Source organism: Pongo pygmaeus, chromosome 20, assembly GCF_028885625.2.
Source record: "Pongo pygmaeus isolate AG05252 chromosome 20, NHGRI_mPonPyg2-v2.0_pri, whole genome shotgun sequence".
Lineage (NCBI taxonomy): Eukaryota > Metazoa > Chordata > Mammalia > Primates > Hominidae > Pongo > Pongo pygmaeus.
This window is the reverse complement of record NC_072393.2, coordinates 41,130,449-41,158,215: the sequence shown is the minus strand read 5'-3', so window position 1 is coordinate 41,158,215 and position 27,767 is coordinate 41,130,449. Positions and strand designations below refer to the sequence as shown.

At 50.7% G+C, this 27,767-nt stretch overlaps 1 protein-coding gene across 1 annotated transcript; it reads left to right on the top strand.

Moving 5' to 3' along the window:
* NPHS1 (NPHS1 adhesion molecule, nephrin) lies at nt 1-27,209 on the top strand. Its single transcript, XM_054462264.2, has 29 exons — nt 1-375; nt 483-698; nt 771-893; nt 1,066-1,194; nt 1,710-1,791; nt 2,502-2,605; nt 2,793-2,920; nt 3,009-3,180; nt 3,362-3,519; nt 3,760-3,904; nt 3,991-4,115; nt 5,969-6,155; nt 6,380-6,509; nt 6,638-6,810; nt 7,719-7,859; nt 7,935-8,075; nt 8,585-8,706; nt 9,633-9,804; nt 9,903-10,059; nt 10,297-10,448; nt 12,564-12,675; nt 12,762-12,943; nt 16,827-16,883; nt 20,801-20,920; nt 21,060-21,084; nt 21,189-21,264; nt 21,415-21,508; nt 21,605-21,717; nt 25,917-27,209. The coding sequence occupies exons 1-29, from the start codon at nt 318-320 to the stop codon at nt 26,046-26,048; spliced, it is 3,726 nt and encodes a 1,241-aa protein (XP_054318239.2). The 5' UTR covers nt 1-317; the 3' UTR covers nt 26,049-27,209.
* The last annotated feature ends 558 nt before the right edge of the window (nt 27,210-27,767 follow it).

Here is a 27,767-nt window from a genome sequence, read left to right as displayed (position 1 = left end):
TTGAGGGAAAGAGTCTGAGATCAACCTAGCCAATATAGTGAGACCCTGTCTCTAAAAAAAAAAGAAAAAAAAAAAGAAAAGGAAAAAAGTTTTTTTAAAGAGACAGGGAAAGAGACTCAGAGATTGAAACTGGGAGCAAGACAGAGATAGAGAGACTCTCACAGGGGAGAAGAAAAGAGAAAGGGAGGAGAGTAACAGAAAGACAGATAAAAAGAAAAGCAGGTGGCAGAGACACAGAGAGAGGGACCCACAGAAAGCCAGACAGACGCAGGTGGCTGGCAGCGGGCACTGTGGGGGTCACAGTAGGGGGACCTGTGATGGCCCTGGGGACGACGCTCAGGGCTTCTCTCCTGCTCCTGGGGCTGCTGACTGAAGGTGAGTGGGATCCCAGCCTTGTACCCAGCGCCAAGTGGCCCCCATTTCCCACTTACCTTCCCTAGACAAACCCTCTGCCCTTTCCTCGCACCCTGCTGTGTCCCCAGGCCTGGCGCAGTTGGCGATTCCTGCCTCCGTTCCCCGGGGCTTCTGGGCCCTGCCGGAAAACCTGACGGTGGTGGAGGGGGCCTCAGTGGAGCTGCGGTGTGGGGTCAGCACCCCCGGCAGTGCGGTGCAGTGGGCCAAAGATGGGCTGCTCCTGGGCCCCGACCCCAGGATCCCAGGCTTCCCGAGGTACCGCCTGGAAGGGGACCCTGCTAGAGGTAAGAGATCAGAGCCTGAGACCCTCAGCCACCAGCAGAACCTGCGACCCTGACCTCTGGCTCCCCCTGCAGGTGAATTCCACCTGCACATCGAGGCCTGTGACCTCAGCGATGACGCGGAGTATGAGTGCCAGGTGGGCCGCTCTGAGACGGGGCCTGAGCTCGTGTCTCCCAGAGTGACCCTCTCCATCCTGGGTATGGGTGAGAGACCCCCAGGACCCATGAGTCTGGGCTGCAAGCCCTCCCCTACCCCACGACCCAGAAGTCCAAGCCCCCAGCCTCTCCTCTCCCAGACCCTGGGTACCGAACTCCAATCTTCAAGTCCTTCTCAGTGCTGGAAGCTTACCCCAGACCCTTCTCTCACCAGTTCCTCCCAGGCTGCTCCAGCTGACCCCAGAGGCAGGCACCATGGTCACCTGGGTAGCTGGGCAGGAGTACGTGGTCAGCTGTGTGTCTGGGGACGCGAAGCCAGCACCTGACATCACCATTCTCCTGAGTGAGAGCGGGTGAACTGGGTGGCAGGGGGCAGCATGAAGCCTCTGGAGTGGGAAGGGTGTGTGTTCCTGACCAGTTCCCTTCTAAGGGCCCCGGAAAAGATGTCATCCCTGGGATGGGGACCCAGGAGAAGGTGTGGGGAGATGCTGAGGCCAGTGTGGGACCCAGTGGATGGGAGGCCACATCGAGGGGGGCAGCAACCAGCACAAGGCTGAGGCCCAGATAGAAATATGGGCAGTAGCGCTGGTGCAGACATGAAAAGCTGAGGGATGGGGTGCATGTTACAACCCAGCAAGGAGCTGAGAAGAGCGGGGAGGCCCAGGACCCAGCACTAAAGACTGCAGCATTCAGGCAGTCCAGAAAGTCGGGAGGGGATGCAGCTCTGCCCCAGGCCCTTTTCATCTAGAACCAGGAGGGAGGGGGCATCGCATCCACCCTGAGGACTTCCAGGCCATGCTTCCCAGAATCCATCTTGCAGGGAGCCTGGAACCCCTCTAGCCCTCTTGTTTCCCCAAGGTGGACAGACAATATCCGACATCTCTGCAAACGTGAACGAGGGCTCCCAGCAGAAACTCTTCACTGTGGAGGCCACAGCCAGGTGTGAAAACTGAAACAACCCCCCAACCTTGACCCCTAATTTTCCCCATGGGAACCCCAGACCCCAGGGATGCAAGCATGAAGCTTGGGCTAGGTATGAACATCTGGGACCCAATTCTTCATCCTGACTCTCAAAGCTTCTTCATGGGGAACAGGGGTGGTGGCTCATGCCTGTAATCCCAGCACTTTGGGAGGCTGAGGTGGGCGGATCACCTGAGGTCAGGAGTTCAAGATCAACTGGGTCAACATGATGAAACCCTGTTTTCACTTAAAATATAAAAATTAGCCAGGTGTGGTGGCACACGCCTATACTTCCAGCTCCTCGGGGGGCTGAGGCAGGAGAATCATTTGAACCCAAGAAGTAGAGGTTGCAGTGAGCTGAGATCGTACCACTGCACTCCAGCCTGGGCGATAGAGCCAGATTCTGTCTCAAAAGACAAACAAACAAATAAACGAACAAAAAAACTTCATGGGAGCCTCAGTTCCAGAGTCCCAAGCACTAAAGTTTTGGTCAGATGTGGGGCTCTCTAGGCTCCAATTCTCACTGTTCACCCCCAAAATCTCTCCCATGAAACCCCGGATCCCAGAGGAGATCAGCATGGGGACTTAGACCAGGTGTGGGGACCAGAGGTAGCATCCCCACCTCTTCTCCCTGACTCCCCAAATTTCAGATGATGACTCTGACTCTAGAACCCTGACTTCTTATCCCAGGGTGACACCCCGGAGCTCGGATAATAGGCAGTTGCTGGTCTGTGAGGCGTCTAGCCCAGCACTGGAGGCCCCCATCAAGGCCTCATTCACTGTGAATGTTCTGTGTAAGTGGAGAATTGGGCCAACTAGGGCACTGAGGATGGGGAGCAGGCACTGGGGTGGGGGGGGCGGATCACAGGGATTATGGAAATTCAGGCACTCAGAGAAACATGGGGGTTCAAAGGCAGGTTGTGGGGCCTGGAAAGAGTGGATGGGCTACTCCAGGCCCACTGAGTGACTGATATCCCCCAGTCCCTCCAGGGCCCCCTGTCATCGAGTGGCCAGGCCTGGATGAGGGGCACGTGCGGGCAGGACAGAGCTTGGAGCTGCCGTGCGTGGCCCGAGGGGGGAATCCCTTAGCCACACTGCAGTGGCTGAAGGTGAGGGCAAACATGGGCATGGGAATTGGGGGGAGAGCGGGGTCTGGGAGCCGGTCCTGAGCTGGCCCAGTCCTATCCCTGTCTCCAGAATGGCCAGCTGGTGTCCACAGCCTGGGGCACAGAGCACACCCAGGAGGTGGCCCGCAGTGTGCTGGTGATGACCGTGAGGCCAGAAGATCATGGAGCACGGCTCAGCTGCGAGGCCCACAACAGCGTGTCTGCAGAGACCCAGGAGCGCGGCATCACGCTGCAGGTCACCTGTGAGTCCCGGTGCCAGCAGCCCACTTGTCGATCTGTGCCTTAGAGAACCATCTGTGTGTGCCCCCAAATTATGCCTACTAGACGTCAAAGATCTCAGCATCTGTCTCCAGTCCTGTTCTGTCTGGGCTGGTCTGTGAGAAATCCAGCCCAGCTTAGTGTCTTCCCTCTCTGTCCCTGCAGTTCCCCCTAGTGCCATTACTATCTTGGGATCTGCATCCCAGACTGAGAACAAGAACGTGACACTCTCGTGTGTCAGTAAGTCCAGTCGCCCGCGGGTCCTGCTACGATGGTGGCTGGGCTGGCGGCAGCTGCTGCCCATGGAGGAGACAGTCATGGATGTGAGGCGGGGGCCAGGCTCCTGGGTCTGAGCATGGAGGGGGCTGAGGGCACGACTCGTGGTTAAGGAAGGGGATGGGTCCAGCAGCCTGGGGGGCTTTCTCCTTGAGGACTATGACCCCAACAGAGGGGGAGGTAGAGATGTCTCCTGTGTCCCTGCTGGGGACTGGGATGGACTCAGGCCTCTAGCACGATGGATAGGGGTGCTGCAGTCCCCACATCTGAAACTCACTCCCTGCCAGGGACTGCATGGCGGTCACATCTCCATGTCTAACCTGACATTCCTGGCGCGGCGGGAGGACAACGGTCTGACCCTCACATGTGAGGCCTTCAGTGAAGCCTTCACCAAGGAGACCTTCAAGAAGTCGCTCATCCTGAACATAAAATGTGAGCCCCTGCCCTGGCCCAGCAATGCCCCCAAGCCTCAGGACCCAGCCCAGAGAAAAAGTCATTCTTCCTGCCTCTCCCCCCAGATCCCGCCCAGAAACTGTGGATTGAGGGTCCCCCAGAGGGGCAGAAGCTCCGGGCTGGGACCCGGGTGAGGCTGGTGTGTTTGGCTATCGGGGGCAACCCAGAGCCCTCCCTCATGTGGTTCAAGGTTGGTGCCATGCCAGGGCTATGGGGGTGGCCAGGAATGTGGGGGAAGGACCAGGCCCCTTCTCTCCTTCAAAATCTTGGGCAATCTTGGAAAAAGATTAAATTTCTTGAAAAGTACTAGAGATTCTGAGGTTTGACAGGGAATCAGGAAAAGACAAAAATGCCATGAGAATTAAATGGAATCCTAGGAAAATTCTGGGGAAACAGTGAGAATTTTAGGATAAAAATTGGAATTCTGAATCAAGATTAGGCATTCTAGAGAAAAGGTAATTTCATTAAAATTAAAGAAAATTCTAGTGAAAAATCTCAGAATTCAGGTGAAATGTCAGGAATTTTAGGGAAAGACTTGAATCCCAGAAAAAAAAAAAAAAAAAAAAAAAAAAAACAATGCTGTAAAATTTGGCCGGGCACAGTGGCTCATGCCTGTAATCCAAGCACTTTAGGAGGCCGAGGTAGGCAGATCACCTGAAGTCGGGAGTTAGAGACCAGCCTGATCAACATGGAGAAACCCTGTCTCTACTCGAAATACAAAAAATTAGCTGGGCGTGGTGGCGCAGGCCTGTAATCCCAGCTACTCGAGAGGCTGAGGCTGGAGAATCGCTTGAATCCAGGAGGCCAAGGTTGTGGTGAGCCGAGATTGTGCCACAGCACTCCAGTCTGGACAACAAGAGTGAAACTCCGTCTCAAAAAAAAAAAAAAAAAAAAAGCCGGGCGCGGTGGCTCAGGCCTGTAATCCCAGCACTTTGGGAGGCTGAGGCAGGCGGATCACGAGGTCAGGAGATCGAGACCATCCCGGCTAACACGGTGAAACTCCGTCTCTACTAAAAATACAAAGAATTAGCCGGGCATGGTGGCGGGCGCCTGTAGTCCCAGCTACTCGGGAGGCTGAGGCAGGAGAATGGCGTGAACCCGGGAGGTGGAGCTTGCAGTGAGCCAAGATGGTGCCACTGCCCTCCAGCCTAGGCGACAGAGGGAGACTCCATCTCAAAAAAAGAAAAGAAAAGAAAAGAAAATTTGGAGAAAAGCTAGTAATTCCACAGACTATCGGAAATTCATTAGTATTAAATTGAATTCTTGGGATTTGGAGGCAAGGAAATGAAATTTCATTAAAATGAAAGAGAAGCCTAATAGAATTCTAGGAAAATCCCAGGAATTAGGGAGCTAGTTGAAAACTTTGGGGAGAAGACTAGGAATTATAGAAATGACAATGGAATTTCATTTTAATTGGATGGAATTCTGGGGAAGTGCTGAGAATCTGGGCAATACAAAGGGATCTGTTAAAAGACTGGGATCATAAGATATTATAATATCGGGAAAGATTCAGAAATCTATGGAAAGTTTAATTTGTGCAGCAGCAATAATTAAAAAAAGGAAGTAATCTATGGAAAGACACTGGAATTAAGGAAAATTTCAAAGGAAATCTTTGGGGACAGCAGGAATTTTAAGAAAAGGAACTGAGGAACTCTGGGAAAGGCCTGGGAATTTCAAGGGAGTTTCCTGCACGTGGTGTTGGGTAAACACAGCAGAAATAGATTTTGAGGAGTGCGCTGAGAGCCTGCAGGTGGCTGCAGAGGCAGAGCGGGGGTTGCGTGTGGGACAGAAGGCGGATTCAGATCCCCAAAACTGCCATGCACAGGGACTCGGGGAGGCGGGAGAGACTCCAGGGAGGGGGTCACTCAGTTCCACTCCCCACTGCTTTGCCCTAGGGGGGTGGCGCTGATGGGGGTGCTTTTCCTTATCACAAAAAGGCTTTGTCTGGGCTGGCGGCACTAACCCAGTGGGCAGGGCGGGGGAGTTGGGGGTTGGTGGAAGCGGCAGGGCTGCCTGAGGCCCCCAGTCACTCCCGGCCCGTAGGACTCGCGCACCGTGACGGAGTCGCGGCTGCCGCAGGAGTCGCGGCGCGTGCATCTCGGCAGCGTGGAGAAATCTGGGAGCACCTTCTCCCGAGAGCTGGTGCTGGTCACAGGGCCATCGGACAACCAGGCCAAGTTCGCGTGCAAGGCTGGCCAGCTCAGCGCGTCCACGCAGCTGGCGGTGCAGTGTGAGGGCTCGCACTGCTGAGGCCCGGGGGCGGACTCGGCGGGGGCGGGGCGGGAGGGACAGAGCCAGGTGGGGCAGGGACCCAGCGAACCCTGGACCCGGGGGAAGCGGGCGGGGGCGGGGTGGGGGACCCGAGACTGGGCTGAGCCTGGGGTGCAGGCGGGGTGGACGCAGACCAGGCCGCCCCTAACCTCTGAGTCTCGCTCCTCCAACCCCGTCTCCCAGTTCCCCCAACTAACGTGACGATCCTGGCCAACGCATCTGCACTGCGCCCGGGGGACGCCTTAAACTTGACATGCGTCAGCGTCAGCAGCAACCCGCCGGTCAACTTGTCCTGGGACAAGGAAGGGGAGAGGTGGGAGTGCGAGGGATCCCTCCCATCTCTGGTCTGGCCTCGCCCCCTCCACGCATGTCCCGCCCCCGCCTAGCTCCTCTCCAGCCTCTGGCTCTGCTCGCAGCCCTGGCTTGACCCCGGGTCCACAGGCTGGAGGGCGTGGCCGCCCCACCCCGGAGAGCCCCGTTCAAAGGCTCCGCCGCTGCCAGGAGCGTCCTTCTGCAAGTGTCATCCCGCGATCATGGCCAACGCGTGACCTGCCGCGCCCACAGCGCCGAGCTCCGCGAAACCGTGAGCTCCTTCTATCGCCTCAACGTGCTGTGTATGTGCCCCGGCCTGAAAGCCCCTCTCGATGCCTTCTTGACCCTAAACCACTCCTTGGGTCTTTCCTTTCTTTCCTTCTTTTTCTCTTCTCGCTCTCTCTCTCTCTCATTTTTTGTCGCTCAGGCTGCAATGCAGTGGCGCAATCATAGCTCACTGCAGCCTCCAACTCCTGAGCTCAAGTGATCCTCCCACCTCAGCCTCCCGAGTAGCTGAGATTGCAGGTGTGCGCTACCACGCTTCGCTAGTTTATTTTTACTTTTTGTAGCAACGGGGTCTCACTATGTTGCCCAGGCTGGTCTTGAACCCCTGGGTTCAAGCAATCCTCCTGCGTTGGCCTCTCAAAGTGCTGGGATTACAGGCGCGTGCCACTATGCTAGGCTGATTTTTTGTACTTTTAATTTTCAATAGAGATGGCATTTCTCTGTGTTGCCCAGGCCGATCTTGAACACCTTGACTCAAGTGATCCTCCTGCCTTGGCCTCCCAAAGTGCTGGGATTATAGGCGTGAGCCACTGTGCCTGGCCTGGGTCTTTGCTTTGACACTATCACTCTATCATTAACCCCATCCTGAAACTTGAAACTCCTGACCTTCATCCAGACCCGTGGTCCTGGGCCAACTCCTATCCTGCCTCCTCCCATCTTGCATTTGTCCTCTCTCCTAACCCCCCTCATGACTCCTGTTTCCATCTTTCAACCTGACCCTGGCTTCTGCTCTTTTCCTAAACTGTATTCTAACTTCTATCCCGAACCTTACCCCTGAGCTTAGCTCTGAACTTGTTACCTTGTCCACAACCTTAAACCCCGTCGTGACCCCAACTTTAACCCTTGAACCTGTGCCTGATCTCCAATCTGTCCTTGACCCTGACCTTAACAACAATCTTGCCTCCCTGCGGCGCCCCCTCTGAAGACCGTCCAGAGTTCCTGGGGGAGCAGGTGCTGGTGGTGACCGCGGTGGAGCAGGGCGAGGCGTTGCTGCCCGTGTCCGTGTCCGCTAACCCCGCCCCCGAGGCCTTCAACTGGACCTTCCGCGGCTATCGCCTCAGTCCAGGTGAGGGAAGTGGGCATGGGGAGGGGTCCCGGGGATGGGAGGCCCTGTCAGGTCCCTTATTCTGGCCTTCCCCAGCGGGCGGCCCCCGGCATCGCATCCTCTCCAGCGGGGCTCTGCATCTGTGGAATGTGACCCGCTCGGACGACGGCCTCTATCAGCTGCACTGCCAGAACTCCGAGGGCACCGCGGAAGCGCTGCTGCGGCTGGACGTGCACTGTGAGCCCCGCCCACCATGAAAACCACACCCACCCAAGGAACCTTGCCCAATGTGGAGTCTCCTCATTGTGGGAGCTCCGCCCACCCAGGGACAGCCACCCATCCTGGAACCCTCCCGTTCTGGAAGTCCCAGCCGCGGTGTAACCACGCCCACTGCGGAACCCCTTCCACTAGAGAGACCCAGTGTGGAATCTCTGCCCAGAGACGGTGTCTGCCTAGACACGGAAGCTGCTCCCGTCAGGAATGGGAGCCCACTGTATAAGCCCCCCTACACACACAATTCTGGAAGCCCACCCAACCCACTCTAATTATCACAGAGGCATAGTGGAGGGTGGAGACAACCTCACCAACCTTGAGAACTCTCCTCCAACTCTTTGATATTAAGGGCAGATTGTGTCCACACCCATAACTTTCGTGGAACCCCTAAGACATCCCTCCCACCTGGGGCCCTCTCACACGGAGAGCTGTCTGGGCCCAAGTGCCTTCCCCAAGCCTCTGCCTTCCACCAGATGCTCCCACCATCCGTGCCCTCCAAGACCCCACTGAGGTGAACGTCGGGGGTTCTGTGGACATAGTCTGCACTGTTGACGCCAATCCCATCCTCCCGGGCATGTTCAGCTGGGAGAGACTGGTGAGGACCCAGCCTTTGGTGAATGGAGGTGGGGTCAAGGGGTTGTGGTTTCTTGACTGTGAGTTCCTTGGGAGTGGGGACCACATACATCTGTATGACCCTTTATAACTATATACTCGCCAGGGCATGCTCCCAGAATGAATAACTGTTGGTGGCAAAATGAACGCATGGATAAATGGCTAGACAGCCAGGCGAGTGGGTGGGTAGATGGATAGATAGGTCGACAGGTAGGTAAGTGGATGAACAGGTGGATGAATGAGTGAGTGGATGGAGGAACAGATGGACAAGTGAAAGGACGGATAAATGGGTGAGTGGATGGGTGGGAAGATGATTGAAGGAGAAAAATCAGTGGATAGATAGAGGGTAGATGATGGACGGATACACCATCAGAGGAAAGATATCTGTGGAAGGATGATGGATGAATTGATGAATGGATGGGTGGGTAGATCAACGGAAAGATGAATAAATAGGTAGCTGGGTAAGTGTCTGAACAGATGCATGTATTTATGGGTGTGCAAGCATGAGTGAATAGTTGTGTGAATGGGTGGAGAGCTACAGGGATGGATACATGGGTGCAGAGAAGGAAGACAAATGGGTGGAGGAATGAGTGAGTGAACCGATGAGTGGATGGAAAGATAAATGGATGAATGGAGAGATAAGCAGATGGATAAATGAATGGATGGACAGATAGATAGTTCCAAGCATAAGTGGTTGGGTGAATGGATGGGTAGGTTGTTGCCTGGATTGGTGGATGAAAAGATGGATTGGGTAAATGGATAGATGGATGACAGGAGAATATTTTTTTCTTCAATACCTCCATGGAGGGTGATTGTGGCTAGGAGAATGAGGCTACAGAAGGGACAGTTTGGGCAGTGATGGATCTGGGGCTAGACTGGGAGGCCAATTCTGGACTCTTGGGCCTCCAGGGAGAAGATGAGGAGGACCAGAGCCTGGATGACATGGAGAAAATATCCAGGGGATCCACGGGGCGCCTGCGGATTCACCATGCCAAACTGGCCCAGGCTGGCGCTTACCAGTGCATCGTGGACAACGGGGTGGCACCTCCAGCACGACGGCTGGTCCGTCTTGTTGTCAGATGTGGGTATCACCCAAACACCTGACTTCAAGACCTGCCACTGAACCCACAGCCCTCATGTCTCCCACATAGCTCATGTTGACTGCCCATCCCCTCCCAGTTGCCCCCCAGGTGGAGCATCCCACTCCCCTAACTAAGGTGGCTGCAGCTGGAGACAGCACCAGTTCTGCCACCCTCCACTGCCGTGCCCGAGGTGTCCCCAACATCGTTTTCACTTGGACAAAAAACGGGGTCCCTCTGGATCTCCAAGATCCCAGGTGAGCCCAGGCCCAGCCAGGCAGCACTCCAGCCCCACTTCCCCTCCCTGAGTCCCTGCAGAGAAGGAAGACGAATGGGTGGAGGAATGAGTGAGTGAATGGATGAGTGGATGAAAAGATAAATGGATGAATGGATAGATAGGCAGATGGTTAAATGAACGGATGGATGCATAGATGATTCCAAGCATAAGTGGTTGGGTGAATGGAAGGGTGAGTGGTGCCCTACCTTCTCTCTAGGTACACGGAGCACACATACCACCAGGGTGGTGTCCACAGCAGCCTCCTGACCATTGCCAATGTGTCTGCCACCCAGGATTATGCCCTCTTCACATGTACAGCCACCAACGCCCTTGGCTCGGACCAAACCAACATTCAACTTGTCAGCATCAGTATGGAGGGGCTGTGAGGGTGTTGGGGAGGGGGTGCTCCCTGGATCCATTCCCACATCCCTGATTGGCCCTGGGCTGCTCATGTTTCTGAAACCGGAGGATCTGTCTATGTGTGAGGATGGAGTTGTTGCCTGCCCTGAAAATCCTAATGGAGACTGGATCTTCAGGGAGACCCACAACAAAGGCAAAAGAAAAAGAAAAGAACAGAAAAAAGATGGAGAGGGGGTACTTGTTAGCTCAAGTAACTGAAAAACAGGTTTTCAGGGGTTTCTGGATCTAGGTTCAGCTGTCATCAGCAACTCTCCATTCTTTTTTGTTGTTGTTGTTTTTGTTGTTGTTGTTGTTGTTGTTGAAACGGAGATTCACTCTTGTCACCCGGGCTGGAGTGCAATGGCACGATCTTGGCTCACTGCAAGCTCTGCCTCCTGGATTCAAGCAATTCTGTCACCTTAGCCTCCCGAGTAGCTGAGATTACAGGCGCCCTCCACCACATCCAGCTAATTTTTGTATTTCTAGTAGAGACGGGGTTTCACCATGTTGGCCAGGCTGATCTCCTGACCTCAAGTGATCTGCCCGCCTCAGCCTCCCAAAGTGGTGGGATTACAGGTGTGAGTCATCACACCCAGCCCTCTTCATTCTTATGTCTGCAAGTCTCTGTGTTGGCTTTATTCTAAGGACCCTCATAGTGGTCTGTTAGAATTCCCAGAGGAAACAGAATTCTTTCTCTTCCTAACAGTAGCATGAAAATACCAGGATTAGTCAGGCATGGTGGCTCACGCCTGTAATCCCAGCACTTTGAGAGGCTGAGGCAGGCAGATCACGAGGTCAGCCTGACCAATATGGTGAAACCCTGTCTCTACTTAAAAAATAAAATAAAAAATAAAAATAAAGCCGGGCGTGGTGGCACGCACTTATAATCCCAGTTACTCGGGAGGCTGAGGCAGAAGAATTGTTTGAACCCGGGAGGTGGAGGTTGCAGTGAGCTGAGTTCACGCCACTGCACTCCAGCCTGGGCGACAGAGCAAGACTCTGTCTCAAAAAAAAAAAAATCATGTATTGATTGCTTGACGCAAATGCTATGATGAGATGTTTAAAGAAACCTAACTGCCTGGCGCGGTGGCTGACGCCTGTAATCCCAGCACTTTGGGAGGCCGAGGCAGGCAGATCACGAGGTCAGGAGATCGAGACCATCCTGGCTAATGTGGTGAAAACCTGTCTCTACTAAAAATAGAAAAAATTAGCTGGACATGGTGGCGGGCACCTGTAGCCCCAGCTACGTGGGAGGCTGAGGCAGGAGAATGGCGTGAACCCGGGAGGCGGAGCTTGCCGTAAGTCGAGATCGTGCCACTGCACTCCAGCCTGGGTGACAGAGCGAGACTCTGTCTCAAAAAAGAAAAAAAAAACAAAAAACCTAACCATGCCAGGCACGGTGGCTCATGCCTGTAATCCCAGCATTTTGGGAGGCCAAGGCCGGTGGATCACCTGAGGTCAGGAGTTCGAGACAAGCCTGGCCAACATGGTGAAACCCCATCTCTACTAAAAATACAAAAAATTAGCTGGGCATGGTGGCAGGCACCCATAATCCAGCTACTCGAGAGGCTGAGGCAGGAGAATTGCTTGAACCCAGGAGGTGGAGGTTGCAGTGAGCCAAGATTGTACCACTACACTCCAGCCTGGGCAATAAGAAGCAAAACTCCATCTAAAAAAAAAAAGAAAGAAAAAAGAAAGAAACCTAACCCTTCATTTTCCATAGAAGTAACCATTTGGTCTTGAATTTTTTTTGCTGTTTCTTTTGGTTTTGTTTTCACTTACTTCTTTTTAAAATTATTTTTAATTTGATGTTTAATTTGAGACAGGGTCTTTCTATGTTGCCCAGGCTGGTCTCGAACTCCTGGGCTCAAGCATCCTTCAGCCTTGGTCTCACAAAGTACTGGGATTACAGGAACAGTTTGGTGTTTGCCAGAGCAGTGTTCACCATGACCTTATAGAACATGAGTATACTGTGAACAATGAGAAGCGATTGTATATTTAAAATAATTCCTAGGGAAAACCTGGACAGAATCTTCTGGAATTCTTTTGTATCCTCTGACTGCTTTCCCATCTTTCTCCCCACAGGCCGCCCTGACCCTCCATCAGGATTAAAGGTTGTGAGTCTGACCCCACACTCTGTGGGGCTGGAGTGGAAGCCTGGCTTTGATGGGGGCCTGCCACAGAGGTTCTGCATCAGGTGGGTCCTTGTCGAGGCAGGAAGGAAGGGGAGGCAGCCAATGGGCTGGGGCCCTTCCCTGAATTTACTATCCCCCTGTCCTGCAGGTATGAGGCCCTGGGGACTCCAGGGTTCCACTACGTGGATGTCCTACCACCCCAGGCCACCACCTTCACACTGACTGGTCTACAGCCTTCTACACGATACAGGGTCTGGCTGCTAGCCAGCAATGCCTTGGGGGACAGTGGACTGGCTGACAAGGGGACCCAGCTTCCCATCACTACCCCAGGTAGGAAGGGAGGCTTGGGCAGGTTGGAGTGTTCCTCAGAGGATGTGTAGGGTAGTACAGTGAAGTCAATACTATTCCCCTTTTATGATGAGTTACTGAGGCCTATAGCTGTTAAGCAAATTGTCCAAGGTCACACAACTAGTAAAAGATAAAGATGAGATTGAAACTCAGGCAGATGAACTTGAGACCAACCGTTAACCACAACCCATACTGTCTGAATGTGATTAATGACCAAGGGAAATTAGAAAATAGTTTGAATTAAATGAAAATGAAAACATATAAAAATTTGAGGTTGCAGTTAAAGCAGTACTTAGAGGGAAATTTATAGCATTAAGTGCTTATTTTAGTTTTTTATTTTATTTTATTTTTTAATTATTATTATTTTTTTTGAGACGGAGTTTCACTCTTGTTGCCCAGGCTGGAGTGCAATGGTGCAATCTTGGCTCACTGCAACCTTCGTCTCCTGGGTTCAAGCGATTCTCTTGCCTCAGCCTTCCAAGTAACTGGGATTACAGGCATGCACCACCACACCCGGCTAATTTTGTATTTTTAATAGAGACGGGGTTTCACCATGTTGGTCAGGCTGGTCTCGAACACCTGACCTCGTGATCCACTCACCTCGGCCTCCCAAAGTGCTAGAATTATAGGCCTGAGCCACCACGCCCAGCCTTATTTTTTATTTTTGAGATGGAGTCTCGCTCTGCCACCCAGGCTGGAGTGCGGTGGCAAAATCTTGGCTCACTACAACCTCCGCCTCCCAGGTTTAAGCGATTCTCCTGCCTCAGCCTCCTAAGTAGCTGGGATTACAGGCAAGTGCCACCATGCCCAGCTAATTTTAGTATTTTTAGTAGAGACGGGGTTTCGCCATGTTGGCCAGGCTGGTCTTGAACTCCTGACCTCAGGTGATCCACCTGCCTTGGCCTCCCAAAATGCTGAGATTACAGGCGTGAGCCACCACACTTGGCCACTTTTTGTTTGTTTGTTTTTGTTTTGAGATGCAATTTTGTTCTTCTTGCCCAGGGTGGAGTGCAATGGTGCCGTCTCGGCTCACTGCAACCTCCGCCTCCTGGGTTTGAGCAATTTTCCTGCCTCAGCCTCCCAAGTAGCTGGGATTACAGGCATGCACCTGTAATTTTTTTGTATTTTTGGTAGAGACAGGTTTCACCATTTTGTCCAGGCTGGTCTCGAACTCCTGACCTCAGGTGATCCACCAGCCTCGGCCTCCCAAAGCATTGGGATTGCAGGTGTGAGCCACCACGACTGGACTAGCTTTTTTTTTTTTTTTTTTTTTTTAAAGAGAATAACCTCAAATGCGTATTCTAAGTTTTCATCTTAAGAAACTGTGGCTCATGCCTGTAATCCCAGCACTTTGAGAGGCCAAGGCGGGTGGATTACCTGAGGTCGGGAGTTCAAGACCAGCCTGACCAACATGGAAAAACCCCATCTCTACTGAAAATACAAAATTAGCCGGGCGTGGTGGCACATACCTGTAATCCCAGTTACTTGGGAGGCTGAGGCAAGAGAATCACTTGAACCTGGGAGGCAGAGTTTGCAGTGAGCAGAGATGGTGCCATTGCACTTCAGCCTGGGCAACAAGAGCAAAACTCCATCTAAAGAAAGAAAGAAAGAGAGAGAGAGAGAGAAAGAAGCTAATAAAAGACGAACAAATTAAACCCAAAGTTAACAGAAAGAAGAAAATAATAATGGTAAGAGCAGAAATGAATGAATTAGAAAACAGAAAAACAATTGAGAAAATCAATGAAACCAGAAGCTGGTTATTTGAAAAAAATCAATAACATTTATAAAGCTGATTAAGACAAATAAAAGGGAGAAAACACAAGTTACCAATAACAGGAATGGAAGAAGGGACGTTACCACAGACTGCACAGACATTAAGAGGATAATTAGGGAATATTATGAATAACTTTATTCCAATAAATTCAGCAAGTTGGACGAGAAGGACAAATTCCTTGAATAGGATGAATATGTTACAATTCTGATAGGCACAGTATTGTAGTGGCAAATCCTTCAGAGCCTGGTTCAGAGAAGCTTGGGTTCAAATCCCCTCTCTGCTACCTCTTAGTTGTGTGACCATAGGTAAGTGTCTCAGTTTCTAAAAATATATAGCACAAATCTTTGTGGCTCAGTTTCTTTTTCTTTCTTTCTTTTCTTTTCTTTTTTTTTTTTTTGCAATGGAATCTTGCTCTGTCACTCAGGCTGGAGTACAGTGGCATGATCTCGGCTCACTGCAATCTCTGCCTCCCAGGTTCAAGCGATTCTCCTGCCTTAGCCTTCCAAGTAGCTGGGATTACAGGTGCATACCACCACGCCTGGCTAATTTTTGTATTTTTAGTAGAGACAGGGTTTCACCATGTTGGCCAGGCTGGTCTCGAAGTCCTGACCTCAGGTGATCCATCTGCCTCAGTCTCCCAAAGTGCTGGGATTACAGGCGTGAGCCACCACTCCTGGCCACAAGCTTCTTCTTTCTGTTTTCCTCTTCCTGACAGAGCAGGCGTTTCCTCAATGGAAGTAAGGACACTTTCTCACCCCTACAATCTTCTCTGCTCTTCCCTCCAACCCCATTCCAGTCTTCCCTTTGAACACTAAAACATAAAGTATGACACTTGCCTCCTTTGCTTTAGAACTTGTACCTGTATTAAGGGATCGAGAGCCCAAAGTCTTTTTTGGTTAACTCAACAAATTGATAATTCGGGTGAAAAGGACCTTGCACACCGAAAGTGCTCATCAACAATTAATTTTTGGGCCAGGCATGGTGGTGCATGCCTGTAGTCCCAGCTAGTCAGGAGTCTGAGGCGGGAGGATAGCTTGAGCCCAGGAGGTCGGGGCTGCAGTGAGCTATGATAATACCACTGCACTCCAGCCTGGGCGACAGAGTGAGACTCTGTCTCTTTAAAAAAAAAAAAAAAAATAGCCAGGCGCAGTGGCTCACGCCTGTAATCCCAGCACTCTGGAAGGCCTAGGTGGGCAAATCACGAGGTCAGGAGTTCGAGACTAGCCTGGCCAACATGGTGAAACCCCATCTCTACTAAAAATACAAAAAATTAGCCAGGCGTGGTGGCAGGTGCCTGTAGTCCCAGCTACTTGGGAGGCTGAGGCAGGAGAATCGCTTGAACCTGGGAGGTGGAGGTTGCAGTGAGCCAAGATTGCGCCACTGTGCTCCAGCCTGGGTGACAGAGCAAGACTCTCTCTTGGGAAAAAAAAAATTGTCCAGGTGCAGTGGCTCAGGCCTGTAATCCCAGCACTTTGGGAGGCTGACGCAGGTGGATGGAGTCTTGCTCTGTCAACTGGGCTGGAGTACAGTGGTACGATCTCAGCTCACTGCAACCTCCACCTCCCAGGTTCAAGCAATTCTCCTGCCTTAGCCTTCCAAGTAGCTGGGATTACAGGCGTGAGCGTCAAGTAAAAAAGTGTCCTTACTTGAGGTCAGGCGTTTGACACCAGCCTGGTGAACATGGTGAAACCTCATCTCTACTAAAAATACAAAAATTAGCCGGGTGTGGTGGCTCATGCCTGTAATCCCAGTTACTCAGGAGGCTGAAGCATGAGAATTGCTTGAACCTGGGAGGCAGAGGTTTCAGTGAGCTGAGATCACGCCACTGCACTCCAGCCTGGGCAATAGAGAGAGGCTCAGTCTCAAAAAAAAAAAAAAAAAAAAATTATTCTTAGCATTAGCATTACCATTAGAATTGCTATTAATAATATTGTCATTATTATCAGCAATTTCTAGTTCTCTTTGAAATATTCTTAAGCAGTTATATACCAGTTCCCATGAGTCTAATAGGCTTAAGAAGAGGCTGAGAAATATTTAAAGCTTATCTCAGATTCTTATTGTTAAGTCACAATCTCTATATCCACCCCCCAGGTCTCGACCAGCCTTCTGGAGAACCTGAAGACCAGCTGCCCACAGAACCGCCTTCAGGCAAGTCCTCAGTCCCCTGATCCCTCCCAGCTTCCCTGAGAATGGAACCTCCTGGTCTCTGACCTTACCTCCTCTGGTTGTAGTCACAGCTGCTTAACGACTTAGTTCTGGCCAAGCTCCGTAGCTCATGCCTGTAATCCCAACACTTTGGGAGGCCAAGGCATGTGATCACTTGAGCCCAGGAGTTTGAGACCAGCTTGGGCAACATAGCAAGACTCCATCTTTGCAAAAATAAAAAATAGCTGGGTGTGGTGGCATGTGCCTGTAGTCCCCAACTACTCAGAAGGCTGAGGTGGGAGGATTGCGTAAGCCCAGGAGTTGGAGGATGCAGTGAGCTATCACTGGGCCACTGCACTCCAGCCTTGGCAACAGAGGGAGACCCTATCTCAAAAAAAAAAAAAGACTCAGTTCTGTCCCTGCAGACTTGCAGACTCCTTAGAGCTTCCTCTTTTTTTCTTTCTTTCTTTCTTTCTTTCTTTTTTTTTTTTTTTTTGAGACAGAGTCTCGTTCTGTTGTCCAGGCTGGAGTGCAGTGGCAAAATCTTGGCTCACTGAAACCTCCACCTCCTGGGTTCAAGCGATTCTTTTGCCTTAGCCTCCTGAGGTGCTGGGATTACAGGCGCCCACAACCACACCTGGCTAACTGTTGTACTTTTTTAGTAGGGACGGGGTTTCACAATGTTGGCCAGACTGGTCTCGAACTCCCAACCTCAAGTGATCTGCCTGCCTCAGCTTCCCAAAGTGCTGGGATTACAGGCATGAGCCACGGCACTCGGCATTTTTTTTTTTTTTTTTGAGACGGAGTCTTGCTCTGTTGCCCAGGCTGGAGTGTAGTGGTGCGATCTCGGCTCACTACAACCTCCACCTCCCGGCTTCTCCTGCCTCAGCCTCCCGAGTAGCTGGGACTACAGGCACGTGCCACCATGCCCAGCTAATTTTTTGTATTTTTAGTAGAGACGCGGTTTCACCATGTTAGCCAGGATGGTCTTTAACTCTTGACCTCGTGATTCACCCACCTCAGCCTCCCAAAGTGCTGGGATTACAGGCGTGAGCCACTGCATCTGGCCAATTTTTTTTTTTTCTTAGATCTTCCTCTTGCCTGGAGTGATAAATTTTCTTCTCTTCCAAATTTAGTTTAATTCTGTAAGAATTAGCTCACTCCATGTCCTGTAAGAAGCCTGCATCAGTTAGCTTTTGCTGTATAACGAACCACCCCAAACATGGGTGCTTATAGCAACATTCTTTCTCATGATTCTAAGAGTCTGGCGGAACAGTGCTGGTCTGGGCTGGCTTAAATCATCTCTGCAGTCAGCTGGCAGCTCCACTGGACTGGGTGGTCTAGGGTTGCCACCTTCCCACACTTCTGATGATCATCTGGCTCTTGGTTGGAACAATGGAGATAACTGGGCGTGTGTCTCTTCTTGACTTTTTCACATGGAGGTGGTCACAGGGGTCAAAAGCAGCAAGAGAGTACATTCCAATTTACTAGCTGATTCTGTCATAGTTGCTATTGTCTCATTGGCCAAAGCAAGTCACATGGCTCAACAGAGTCAGTGTGGAAAGGCCCTGCACTCAAGGATGTGACTACTGGGAGAGGATTGCAACCGTTTGCAAACAATCCCCTTCAGAGCCTGAGAAAAAGGTTGCAAGTGACAGAAATGCAGCTGTTTTGTCAACATGAAAAAGAATGGCTTGGCTGGGCACAGTGGCTCATGCCTATAATCCCGGCACTTTGGGAGGCTGAGGCAGGTAGATCACTTGATCCCAGACATTGGAGACAAACCTGGGCAACATGGTGAAACCCCATCTCTATAAAACAAAAACAAAAAAAATTAGCCAGGCATGGTGGTGCATGCCTGCAGTCCCAGCTACTCAGGAGGCTGATGCAGGAGGATTGCTTGAGCCCAGGAAGTTGAGCCTTCAATGAGCCAAGATCACACCACTGCACTCCAGCCTGGGCAACAGAGTGAAACCCTGTCTCAAGAAAAGAAAAGAAAAAAAAAGGGCTTGGTACACGAAATAAAAAATTCCAAGTGTGGCCACTTTCAGGTGCTCAAAAATCTTACCAGCGATCTGTTTCTCACCCTCTCTCAACTTTGCCTTCATCTGCGGTGGCTTCTTTCTGAGTTTCTTCAATCAGAGGGGCAGAGAAGCCCTCCTCCACCTCCATCTTCTTGACAGCTAGTAGAATTGTCCTAAATGTTTTGTTAAAAACACATGTTGGGTCAAATGCCTGTGTCTAAACAATCACTGTGGAGAGGAGAATGGAGACTCTTATTTTCCAGGCCAGGCCATGTGCCCATTATGAAGTCCTGCCTGAACCCAAGACTGAGAGTGGGGAGTGGCTGTTCTCCCCAGGGGAAAAAAGTGCTATTAGTAGAAGATAGGGGAGATGGCCCGCCCAACAGATGCCTACTTAGAGGGGTTCAGCCTTGTCCTCAGGGATATAGCAGCCAAGTCAGCCTGATATTGGCTGGGATGGAAGTTGATGGAAAGAAGTCATTTGAGGCTGGGCGCAGTGGCTCGCGCCTATAATGCCAGCACTTTGGGAGGCCAAGGTGGGCAGACCACTTGAGGCCAGGAGTTCAAGACCAGCCTGTCCAACTGGAGAACTCCGTCTCTATTAAAAATACAAAAAAAAAATTAGCCAGGTGTGGTGGCATGCACCTGTAATCCCAGCTACTTGGGAGGCTGAGGGAGAAGAATCGCTTGAACCCTGGAGATGGAGGTTGCAGTGAGCTGAGATCATGCCAGTGCACTCCAGCCTGGGTGAAAGAGTGAGACTCTTTTTTTTGAGACAGAATCTTGCTCTGTTGCCCAGGCTGGAGTGCAGTAGCGTGATCTCGGCTCACTGCAACCTCCGCCTCCCCGGTTCAAGTGATTCCCCTGCCTCAGCCTCCCAAATAACTGGGACTACAGGTGCCTGCCATCACACCCAGCTAATTTTTTATATTTTAGTAGAGACAGGGTTTTACCATATTGGCCAGGCTGGTTTTGAACTCCTGACCTTGTGATCCACCCCCCTTGGCCTCCCAGAGTGCTGGGATTATAGGCGTGAGCCACTGTGCCCAGCCAACTCCATCTTAATTAAAAAACAAAATAAAATAAAGAAGTTCTTGAGATGGGATTTTTTTTTTCAGAGACAGGGTCTTGCTCTGCTGCCCAGGCTGGAGTGCAGTGGTGCTATCATAGCTCACTGGAGCCTTGACTTACCGGGCTCAAGCAATCCTCTTGCCTCAGTGTCCCGAGTAGCTGGGACTATAGACATGCACCACCATGCTGCTACATTTTTAAATTTTTTGTAAAGAAGCAGCCTCACTATGTTGCCTAGGCTGGTCTTGAGCTCCTAGGCTCAAGTGACTCTCCCACCTTGACCTCCCAATGTGCTAGGATTACAGGCATGTGCCACAGCGCCTGAGCTTGAGATGGAATTTGAAAGGCAAACAGAAGTTTGCTTGAGAAGAAAGAACATTTGAGGACAAACACTTAACTATTCCAAACCTCTGAGGTGTGAATTTGCTTCAGTGATTCTGGAAACAGCTGGTGGTTGGTTTGTGTGGCTGGACAGTCCAGTACCAGGGTCTAAGTTTGGTGGGCATGGCTGGAGGTGTGGGAAGAGGCTGGACCACAGAAAGTCTTCAGTGCCCAGCTAAGGAGCTGAAGCTCCCTCCTGAGTCCAGAGTTCCGTTCTGAGTTTGCAGAGTTCAAGCAAACGGAGGACGTTTTGCTAATGGCTTGACTTAAGAAAGAAGCCACCTGCCCTTGGGTGGCAGAAGGGGTGGGTACAGAGACCTCTGCCCATCTGTTTCTCTGACCCTGGGGGAGGGACTTGGTCAGGGCTACGCTTTCTTGGGGAGACCCATCCCTGGCCTACAGCCTGTTGTCTGGGATTCACTGAGGGGTATCTTCCACCCCTAGGACCCGCGGGGCTGCCCCTGCTGCCTGTGCTGTTCGCTCTTGGGGGGCTTCTGCTCCTTTCCAATGCCTCCTGTGTTGCGGGGGTCCTCTGGCAGCGGAGACTCAGGCGTCTTGCTGAGGGTGAGGAGAGACCCTTCCCTGCCAGGGTGGAGACCTGAGGGTGATGGGGAACCCTGGGGTTGCTGCATACTGAAGGTCTTCCCGGGGCCGGGGGGGGCTTGTATAGGGTCACTGAGCCCTTTATTCCTGTTTCCTTCAGGCATCTCAGAGAAGACAGAGGCAGGGTAAGTGGGGATATTTTTCTGTAAAGAAGGCTCTGAGGGAGGTTTGGGGGAGGCGGGTGGCGGGGGGCAGCTCTCAACTGCCCCTCGCACCTTCATCCTGGAAGGTCGGAAGAGGACCGAGTCAGGAACGAATATGAGGAGAGCCAGTGGACGGGAGAGCGGGACACTCGGAGCTCCACGGTAAGTGGGGGTGGCCCTGGCGGCCCCACAGTCAGGGCACCGACGGCGACTGAAACCCTGCCGTTAGCCATCAGGTTGATCATTGCCCTTCCCGGGACAGTGGGGTCAGAGGATGGAAAGGGCTTTGTTTGTTTTGCGTGTGGGGAACAGGTCAGCACAACAGAGGCAGAGCCGTATTACCGCTCCCTGAGGGACTTCAGCCCCCAGCTGCCCCCGACGCAGGAGGAGGTGTCTTATTCCCGAGGTGAGTTAGGACCACGTCAGGATTCCCCCACTCAGAGGTACCCCCGATGCCTGGACTGGGTGCCTTGATCGTGTCTCACTTCCACTCCAACTCCAGGTTTCACAGGTGAAGATGAGGATATGGCCTTCCCTGGGCACTTGTATGATGAGGTAGAAAGAACGTACCCCCCGTCTGGAGCCTGGGGACCCCTCTACGATGAAGTGCAGATGGTGAGGAGCTTTGCATCAGCAGCCATCCTTCCTGGCTAGTGCTGGGAGCCTACCTCCTATTGCTTGTATTAGTTAGGGCCAGCTAGCTGCTGTAACAAAGAGGCCTGACCATGATCCAGTGGCTTAAAGAAGACAGTCGGCTGGGCATGATGGTCCATGCCTGTAATTCCAACACTTTGGGAGGCCAAGGCAGGAGGATCGCTTGAGCCCATGAGTTTGAGACAAGCCTGGGCAATATAGTGACTTGTCTCTACAAAAAATTTTTTTAAATAAGCCAGGCATGGAGGTGTGCACCTGCAGTCCCAGCTACTCAGGAGGCAGAGCCGGGAGGATCCCTTGAGCTCAGGAGTTGGAGGCTGCGGTGAGCCATGATGGCGCCACTGCACTCCAGCTTGGGCAACAGAGCAAGACACTGTCTCTGAAAAAAAGAAGGCAGTCTATTTCTTTTTCACAGTCAGACGTGAATGGCCCTGCTTAAGTCATCTGAGTCTACATGAATGAGCCAGTTCACTGGGGGGTTCAACCCATGGGAAAAGGTGAAAGAATGTGGAGGAGGCACAACCCTGCCTTGTGGCCCAGGCCCAGAAATGGTGCACACCACTCTGCTCTCACTCCCCTGGTGGGAAGAGAGTCACATGGTCACACCTGACAACAAAGGAGGCTGTGAAATGTGGTCTAGCTTAGCAGTGATGTGCCTTGCTGCAATTCTGCTACTGTGGAAGGAAGTAGACATGAATTTTTAAAGATAATTAGCCATATCTACTCCACTGGTTAAAGAGAGAGAAAGAGAGAATTTGGGGGCCCATTCAACTGAAAAATCAAGGCATACAATTGTCACCAGGCCCAGCTGGGCCCAGAATTTCCTCCCTAAAAATGTTTTTATGGCTAGGCATGGTCACGGCTCACATCTCTAATCTCAACAGGCTGAGGTAGGTGGATTGCTTGAGCCCAGGTATTGGAGAACAGCCTGGGCAACATAATAATACCCCATCTTTAAAAAAAAAAAGTTAAGCCGAGCATGGTGGCTCACACTTGTAATCCCAGCACTCTGAGAGGCCAAGGCAGGTGGATTACCTGAGGTCAGGAGTTCGAGACCAGCCTGGCCAACATGGTGAAACCCCGTTTCTACAAAAAATGCAAAAATTATCTGGGTGTGGTGGCACACACTTGTAATCCCAGCTACTTGGGAGGCTGATGCAGGAGAATCACTTGAACCCAGGAGGCGGAGGTTGCAGTGAGCCGAGATCACGCCACTGCACTCTAGCCTGGGCAACAGAGCAAGACTCTGTCTTAAAAAAAAAAAAGTTTAAAAAATTAACTGGGCATGATTGTGCATGCCTGTGGTCTCAGCTACTCAGGAGGCTGAGGTAGGAGGAATGCCTGAGCCAGGGAAGTTGAGGCTGCCGTGAGCCCTGATTGTGCCACTGCGTTCCAGCCTGAGAGACCATGTTTCAAAAAAGAAAGGGAAAAAATGTTCCCAGAAAATCTAGATTTGTATCCTACGAGATTAGAAATCTTCAAAGAAAGAGAATACCTGTTTTCCAGTGGCCCCAAATGCCCAATGCTGACACTTATTGGTCTAGCTTGGGTCACATTCTCATCACTGAACACATCCCTGAGTCACGGGATGGAATATGCTAACAGGAGAGGCCTGGGTCAGTTCACCGTGGGATGAGGGAGTAGGGGCCAGCCCCACTCAGGTCACTGGGCTGAGAGTGGGAGAGGGACAGAGAGCTTACAGGAAAGTGAGGTACAGGCAAAAACAACGGACAGGCACTTTGACCACCAGCCAATCCCCACCCATTGCTGCACAGTTAGGGGGATGGGACAGAACCCCTGGTTTCCTGTGTGGCCTTGGTTGATGCTCTGGCACCTCTGGGCCAAGGATTTCCTTTTGTCTCTGGGAACGACCTCCGATACCGGGACTGTTGTCAGATCCTAGCTCCTCACCAGCATGGCGCAAAGCGCTGTCCATGGTGCTGGACCATATGCACTCTCTAAAGCGCAGATGGAGGCTGCACGCTTTTTCCGAAAAGGGCCGGATAGTAAATGCTTTGGGCTATGTGGGACATACGGTCTTCCTCAAACTCTACACAAACTCTGCCACTGTAAAGCAAAAGCAGCCATAGACGATGCATAAATGAATGAGTGTGGCTATGTTCCTACAAAACTTTATTTTTGGACACTGTAATTTGAACTTCATGTAATTTTTCTATGTCACAAATGTTATCTTTTTTCATTTTTCCCCAACAATTAAAAAATGAAAAACCGGGCTGGGCACGGTGGCTCATGCCTATAATCCCAGCATTTTGGGAGGCCGAGGTGGGCGGATCACAAGATCAGAAGTTTGAGACCAGCCTGACCAACATGGTGAAACCCCATCTCTACTAAAAATACAAAAAGTTAGCCAGGTGTGGTGGCGGGTGCCTGTAGTCCCACTTACTCGGGAGGCTGAGGCAGGAGAATCGCTTAAACCCGGGAGGCGGAGGTTGCAGTGAGCCAAGATTGCGCCACTGCACTCCAGCCTGGGCGACAGACCAAGACTCCGTCTCAAAAAAAAGGAAAAAGAAAAAGAAAAAAATAAAAACCATTCTTAGCTCTTGGACAGTACAAAAAAGCAGGCGGCAGGCCATATTTGGAGCATGGGCCAATCTGCTCTAAAGTTTGCTGAACTAAAATAATCATTTTCTCCCAGCCCTAGAACAAAACACATCCCTAGTTAGGGCCACCCTTCATGTTTTTTGTTGTTGTTGTTTGTTTGTTTTGTTTTGCTTTGTTTTGTTTTTCTCTTCTATTATGATTAGGGAACTGTTTTGGAAATTCATAGGACAATATAACTATAACTTACATTCCACAGTTGCCATACATGATAACATGGACTTTTAAAATTTTCATTTTTGTAAATTTTATTTATTTATTTATTTATTTTTGAGATGGAGGCTCGCTCTGCAACCCAGGCTGGAGTGTAGTAGCGCAATATCAGCTCACTGCAACCTCCACCTCCCAGGTTCAAGCGATTCTCCTGCTTCAGCCTCCCAAGTAGCTGGGATTACAGGCATGCACCATCATGCCCGGCTAATTTTTGTATTTTTAGTAGAGACAGGGTTTTGCCCATTGCCCAGGCTGGTCTCAAACTCCTGACCTCAAGTGATCCACCTGCTTGGCCTCCCAAAATGCTAGGATTACAGGCATGAGTCGCCATGCTTGGCCTAAAGGTTTTATATTTCTGACATTTACATTATTTTTCTAACATGAAATCATTGGGTATCTTGAGCTTGCTTCAAAATAATCCAGTTAGTGGGGGAGGGGAACAAGATAGAAATATAGATAAATCAATTGACCAAGGGTTGCTACTGGTTTTTTCTTTTTCTTTTTTTCTTTTTTTGAGATAGTCTCAGTCTGTCACCCAGGCTGGAGTGCAGTGGCATGATCATGGCTTACTGCAGCCTTGACCTCCTGGGCTCAAGCGATCGTCTTACCTCAGCCTCCTGAGTATCTAGGACTATAGGCGCTCACCACCACACCTAGCTAATTTCTTTAAAATATTTTTTATAGGCTGGGTGCAGTGGCTCATACTTGTAATCCCAGCACTTTGGGAGGCTGAGATGGGTGGATTGATTGAACTCAGGAGTTCAAGACCAGCCTGGGCAACAATGGAAACCTCGTCTCTTTAAAAAAAAAAAAAAAAAAAAAAATCAAAAGTTAGCTGGGTGTGGTGGTGCATGCCTGTAGTCCCAGCTACTTGGGAGGCTGAAGTGGGAGGATGGATTGAGCCCAGAAGGTGGAAGTTGCAGGGAGCTAAGATCATGCCATTGCACTCCAGCCTGGGTGACAGAGCCAGACCCTGTCTAAGAAAAATAAAATTATTTTTTGTAGATACAGGATCTCACTATGTTGCCCAGGCTGGTCTCGAACTCCTGGTCTCAAGCAATCCTCCTGCTTTGGCCTCCCAAAGTGCTGGAATTATAGGCAGGAGCTACCGTGCCCAGCCTGATATTGTTGAAGTTAGGTGATAAGCACATGGGGTTCATCATAAGCATTCATTATAATCACACTCCTTTTTTGTATATGTTGGGGTTTTAGTAAAAGCTAAAACACTTTTTTCTGGGAAGTTAAGCAGGGGCGTGTATCCCCCAGATCTTCAATGAAGACCTACAGGGCATCTCTCCATGGTTCTAACTCCACTTTTTGCCTGTCAGGGCCCCTGGGACCTCCGCTGGCCTGAAGACACATATCAAGATCCAAGAGGAATCTATGACCAGGTGGCAGGAGACTTGGACACTCTGGAACCCGATTCTCTGCCCTTCGAGCTGAGGGGACATCTGGTGTGAGAGCTCTCTCAACCCCCTTGTCCTGCACCTGCAGGAATTTACACTCCACTGGTCCCTCTCATTACAGCCTGGGCCGAGCTGGTTAGGTGAGCTCCATAAAACCCAAAGGGACTCGGTGTCAGGAGAGGACATGGAGGGGGCTGAGTGACAGAAGATGGTTCAGCTGGTACCAGAGTAGAAACAAGGTGCATCCTGGGGTTGGCTTTAGAAACTAAACTTCTCCAAAAGGACAGGGCAGATTGTAAACGGCGTCTCAAAAATGAAATGCTGCCGGGTGCAGTGGCTCACGCCTATAATCCCAGCACTTTGGGAGGCTGAGGCGGGTGGATCACCTGAGGTCAGGAGTTCGAGACCAGCCTGGCCAAGATGGTGAAACTCCATTTCTACTAAAAATATAAAAAATTAGCCAGAAGTAGTAGCGCATGCCTGTAGTCCCAGCTACTTGGGAGGCTGATGCATAAGAATCGCTTGAACCCAGGAGGCGGAGGTTGCAGTGAGCTGAGATCACGCCACTGCACTCTAGCCTGGGTGACAGAGCAAGATTCTGTCTCAAAAAATAAAAATACAATAAAAATAAAAAATAAAATGCTATTCTGAGGGTCCCTAAGTGCTTCATGAAGTAAAGTTTTCAGAAGTGGGGAAAGACATATTAAAATCTCTGTTCATTTTGCATTCCATGACGTCTGAAATAGCTAATAATAAGTGGAATTTATGAACCCATGTTATATCCTACCTATTATTTTATTATTTCCCACAGTTATCTAACACAGGAGGCATAAACTATGACACATGTAATAAGTATGCTCTATAAGCATTAAAATAAACAGACAATCAAAAAAAGCTAGAGGAAAAGAATATGTACCGTGTGCTTTCGTTTATAGAAATTCTAAAATAGGCAAAACTAATCTATGGTGGCAGAGAGCAGAGCAGCGGTTTCCTGGGGCCATGAGAGGAAGGTTGACTGCAAAAAGGCATGGGAGAACTTTCTGAGGTGTTGGAAATATTCTATATCACGATTGTGGTTGTGGTTGCACGGGCGCACAGATTTGTCAAAACTCATTGAACTTTACACTTAAGATGGGTGCATTTTTATTGTACATAAATGATATCTCAATAAAAGTGATTTTAAAAACAGGCTTCATAATAGCAGCCCAGTAAGAGGATCCCTCCCTCCCTCCCTCCCTTCCTTCCTTCCTTCTTTTCTTTCATGTCTTTCTCTCTCTCTCTGTCTCTCTCTCTGTCTCTCTCTCTCTCTCTCTTTCCCCTTCCCTCCCCTCCCCTCCCCTTCCCTTCTCTTCCCTTTCTTTCTTGTCTCGCTTTGTCACCCAGGAGTGCAATGGCATGATCTCAGCTCACTGCAACCTCCACCTCCCAGGTTCAAGTAATTCTCTTGCCTCAGCCTCCCTAGTAGCTGGGATTGCAGGCACCCGCCACCAGGCTCGGCTAATTTTTTGTATTTTTAATAGAGATGGGGTTTCAACCATGTTAGCCAGGCTGGTCTCAAACTCCTGGCCTCAAGTGATCCACCCGCCTCAGCCTCCCAAAGTGCTGAGATTACAGGCGTGAGCCACCACGCCTGGCTCCATCTTTCTATTGAATAGCAGGATAGCTGAGAAGCCTACCTGTTTCCATGAAGAACAGACTTTCTTCAGACCACCACTTCTACTTGATTAACCATATTATCAAAACTTTCTAGTTCACATGTTTGTCAATATATTT

Bases quoted from the DNA above. Each gene is read 5' to 3' on its own strand.
- NPHS1 (XM_054462264.2), top strand. From the start codon at position 318: ATGGCCCTGGGGACGACGCTCAGGGCTTCTCTCCTGCTCCTGGGGCTG. The intron at 7,860-7,934 runs GTGAGGGAAGTG...GGCCTTCCCCAG, and splicing joins CGGCTATCGCCTCAGTCCAG to CGGGCGGCCCCCGGCATCGC. The intron at 12,676-12,761 runs GTGGGTCCTTGT...CCTGTCCTGCAG, and splicing joins CCACAGAGGTTCTGCATCAG to GTATGAGGCCCTGGGGACTC.